Source organism: Limulus polyphemus, unplaced genomic scaffold (genome assembly GCF_000517525.1).
Source record: "Limulus polyphemus unplaced genomic scaffold, Limulus_polyphemus-2.1.2 Scaffold2690, whole genome shotgun sequence".
NCBI classification, from domain to species: Eukaryota; Metazoa; Arthropoda; class Merostomata; order Xiphosura; family Limulidae; genus Limulus; species Limulus polyphemus.
Genome location: NW_013668300.1, coordinates 33,257 through 37,681, shown reverse-complemented (window position 1 = coordinate 37,681; position 4,425 = coordinate 33,257). Strand labels below are relative to the sequence as shown.

Genomic DNA, 4,425 nt, shown 5'->3' with positions numbered 1-4,425 from the left:
AAGGGACTATATGCCCTCAGTCCACAGCCAGGACGACAACCCATTAAGGGATAACAATTCGTAGAAACTGGTATTTTGGATGCAATTAGACTTAGCTTTATTAATTTAAAAGATAATAACAATTTTAAAAGTCTTAAACTTTTTTCAAAGCTCTCTTAAAAAAATAAAAGAAATGAAAAACACATTAGACGTAACCAGGCTCTTTTCTTCTTTCTCCACTTACTTTTCTATTTATTCCTTGCCTACTTTATGGTGTTTCTTACTAACATATTTCCTGATATTTACCCTCTTTTTATTACAACCAAATCTAAAAACACATGTGCCCCTTAACACCAAATCTAAATATTATAATTTGCTAACCGTTTAACACCAAATCTAAACAGCATAATTAGTTAACCGTTTAACACCAAATCTAAACAGCATAATTTGTTAACCGTTTAACATAAATTTAATCAACATAATATGCTGACTATTAACACGAAATAGAAACAACACAATACATTAACTGTTTAACATCAAATATAATCAGCATAATATGTTAACTGTTCAACATCAAATATAATGAACATAATATGTTAACTGTTTAACATCAAATATAATCAACATAACATGTTAACTGTTTAACGTCAAATAGAATCAACATAATGTTTTAACTGTTTAACATCAAATATAATCAACATAATATACTAACTGTTTAACATCAAATGTAATCAACATAATATGCTAACTGTTTAACATCAAATATAATCAACATAATATGTTAACTGCTTAACACCAAATCTAAACTACATAATATCGATTTCAGATTATTTGAAAAGTTAAAGACGCGGTCCTACTAGGGGTTTTAAGTTTGAAGCCTAATCAATACGGAGATCTTCCAAACAGAAATCGATCTGGTTTTGCAGACCACCAAAGAAACTTCCAAGATGTTAACCAAAGTAAAAAAACAAAAAAAACCTGATAAAATAACTTCAGTATCAAAATAAAATTTGACGAGTTTTTATTTCATAATATTAATGTGAGTTAATTTTTAAAATAATAACAAAACACCTTCGCATATAATAAGTTTACCTTCTGTCAAACGTCATGAGGTATTTTTCCCAGAATCTTACAAAGATGCATCCTTTCCTTCCAATAAACGGACGCTTTCACTAAAACAAAAACAAATACAGCTAAGAATAACAACATAGTTTAGTTAATGTCATTTTTGTCTCTAATATTCTGTTTCTACTGAAACCCTTAAACTTGATTGTTGAAAAATATAACCAACTTTCAAAGGATGAGAGAGGAATTGATTTCATAATATCATGGGATTATATATTCGTTTAAATAATATCTACCTACAAATTTTTATTGTAGCGGTCCCCACAAAACATGTAACTCATAATTTTCTTCTGACTTTTGGGTCGTTCCCCTTGGGGGTTAATGGTCAACTGAATACTTTCAGTCTGCCAATGTTTCGTCCTTATCCTCGATTATAACTCATTCCCACTCGCTCCCTCTTGAAAGAAAAATTTGCCATTTTTACAGAAGATTTTCTTTGAATTAGTAATCATTGCAAATCCTTTTTCTCTATGTATTTTAATTTTCAGTCGTTCTTTCAAAAATATAAGTACGAACTTGGCCAAGTTATGAGAAATATGAGACAAAAGGTTATGGCCAGCTGAGAATTGAAATTTCAAACACTTATCAGTAACTTCTGATTACAGCAAACTAACCACATAGATCTAAATTATAATATAACAAACTTTACATTCCATTATAATTACTCGTAAGTAAAAGCAGAAAACAAAATATGATAATGATTAGATTGCGTTGATTAATTACTTGGACTTCTTCTCACTTGTTACGTGATACATTAATTATGTTTTTAGTATTTTTTGTGTTTTAGCCATGCGTGTCTATACGACATCTTACAATCTGACCCTAACCTAAGATGACCTCTACAATGCAGTGGCTGGAAATACTAACATTTACGGTACTGGCAATAATGAAAAGTTTCGAGGTGGGGACGTCTCTTTCGGGGTCTGGCTGCCAATTCACGGAGTTTTCCTGTGGAAATGGAAACTGTATAAGTCTGAACAAATTCTGTGATGGAAGGGACGACTGTGGAAATGGAAATGACGAAGCCCTTGGTTGTACTGGTAAGTAAGAGCATAGTTAAAGTTCTATCGAACCCCTTGGTTGTACTGGTAAGTACGAGCATAGTTAAAGTTCTATCGAAGCCCTTGGTTGTACTGGTAAGTACGAGCATAGTTAAAGTTCTATATATATATATAAAACGTTATTTTAATTCATTTTCACAAAGGTACAGTATTCAGAATAACTATGGAAGTGGTGAGGAAAAAAGGGTATTAAAGGTATTATAGTGTGAAAAAGAATATTAATAGAGGGGAGTCATGTATTTCTGGTTTACACTGAGATTAGTTTTCATCCATGCTAGTACAAAGCCATATTTACAGACACTCATACTATGCCCAGTAATAGTGGTGTAATTTCAATCATGGCTGAAATACCTCACAACAAGATTATAGAAGTGAAGGATTTAGCAGATAAAAAACACACTATAGGAAAAAAATGCAACAAAACACCATGCTTATTATGAGTTGTATACAAGACTGTGAAGGAGGTGCAAGAAACCACACCGCTAACAATAGAAAACCGACACTCTCAAAAAGTAATGTTAATTATTTCAGGGTATATTTCATTTCCAGTTCTTCAGAAACAATCAAAAACAGTTTGTTTGACCGAAGAAAGATGAGTGGTATTCTATTTTAACCTACAACAACTACAGTAAAATATGGGGGAGGATTAGTACAAGTTTTAGTCTGCCTCTTAGACGACAGTGTCAGTGAGCTACATAAAATTGATGGCACCCCTGACATTTGGCTAATAAAAGTTAGGCATACGTTCACCAATCGTACCACCCAGCAAGACGATATCTTGATATTAAAGAGGCCATAGCCATGGTTTACTCTGAGAAAAGGTTCGATATGGGAGTTGTGAGAAACTGAGAAGATCAAAAGACAACCCAACATTATGTCTGAATTGTGAGTAGTAATACCACACATTTGAACGTTTTACATGTATTAATCAAATACTGGTAGTTTTCATCAATGTTGTACGCATTTCTTTGATATCGTAAGAAAACTAATACTAATAAGAGATATAATTAAAAACATTATGGTTGTGTTTGCATAATAATTTAAATTTTAGCACAACTACATACTTCAACTGATTTTCGTTACATTTTTAAATTGTATCAAACTGTTTCTTTCTTAATATACGATCATAATCAGTCGGATGATCCATGATTCATTTCCACACCTTTCTGTTTAGTATAAGAGGTTAGTCCTAACATGCTATAAAGACGATCCACTATATAATTGTGTGTGTCTGTGTGTTAGCATCCATCACCCAGAGTTGGCTGGCTCGATTACGGAATTTTTTGTATGGTAACTAGAAACTGTTCGACTGTGTACGTGGCTGTTTTGTTTATGTATAAAAATCAAACAAGATCTAGAACACATTATCACATCTTTATATACTTTTTGATTTGAATTTAAAGACACAAGTACTTAATTTGTTACATGAGTCAATTATTCACTTCCACGAAACAGCGTATGCAAATAACATCTAATGAGGTTATTAGTGATTTAAAAACGGTTAGCCTTAGCTGATATAAAGTAAGTTACATACTCTTTTCTCCAGAGATGTAACTCCGGTGGAGATTTTTATCCTAATTTTACATGAAGATGAACATTGGTAATATATTGTTTATTGTTAAATTCCATCACAAGACTAAAGGGAAAGCTGCTTGTCAACACCACCCACTAAATACGGGAATTGACATCACATTATAACATCCTCTTGTTTAGGTATGTCATACAACAAAATTGATTCCTCTGTGGTTTTAACGTTTTTTCTTCTTTAAATTTTCAAAGCCTTCGTATTTTGTTAAACTTAAAGGTTTTCTAAGCCTGACTTATTTTGTTTTTAACTTTTTCTCTGTAGTTCTTATCTAATTAATAAGTACAAGGGGTTCATAAAGGCACTTAAGTAGGTCAGTAGGGCTAAATGCTAGCTTTAGGTTAGTATGTAAGGATGAGCAGATTTGCTGGTTGGACTTGTGGGATCAATTCAGTGGGAGAAGGGATCTTTTTGCAATTGATGGTTTACATTTAAATATGGTAGGGGCTGGCATGTTTGCGAAGGCTATTAACTCAGCTGTAAGGGAGATTTTAAACTAGGACTAGACAGTGGTGTGGGCCAGGAAAAACTGAATGCAAAAAGAATAAGATGCAGAGAAAAGTTTAGAATAGGAAATTAGTATAAAAGTAGTTATATTGATAGGCATAATTGTTACTATTGTAATGTTAGAAGTATAAGAAATAAAATAGATGACTTTAGAGCACTGGTAGGAAT

At 32.3% G+C, this 4,425-nt stretch overlaps 1 protein-coding gene across 1 annotated transcript in view; it reads left to right on the top strand.

Moving 5' to 3' along the window:
• Window positions 1-1,990: 1,990 nt before the first annotated feature.
• Window positions 1,991-4,425, top strand: part of LOC106467644 — a 17,892-nt gene continuing 15,457 nt past the window's right edge. The window contains exon 1 of the mRNA XM_022395844.1: window positions 1,991-2,144. Within this exon, the coding sequence (XP_022251552.1) occupies window positions 1,991-2,144 (154 nt within the window). The remainder of the gene's footprint in view (window positions 2,145-4,425) is intronic.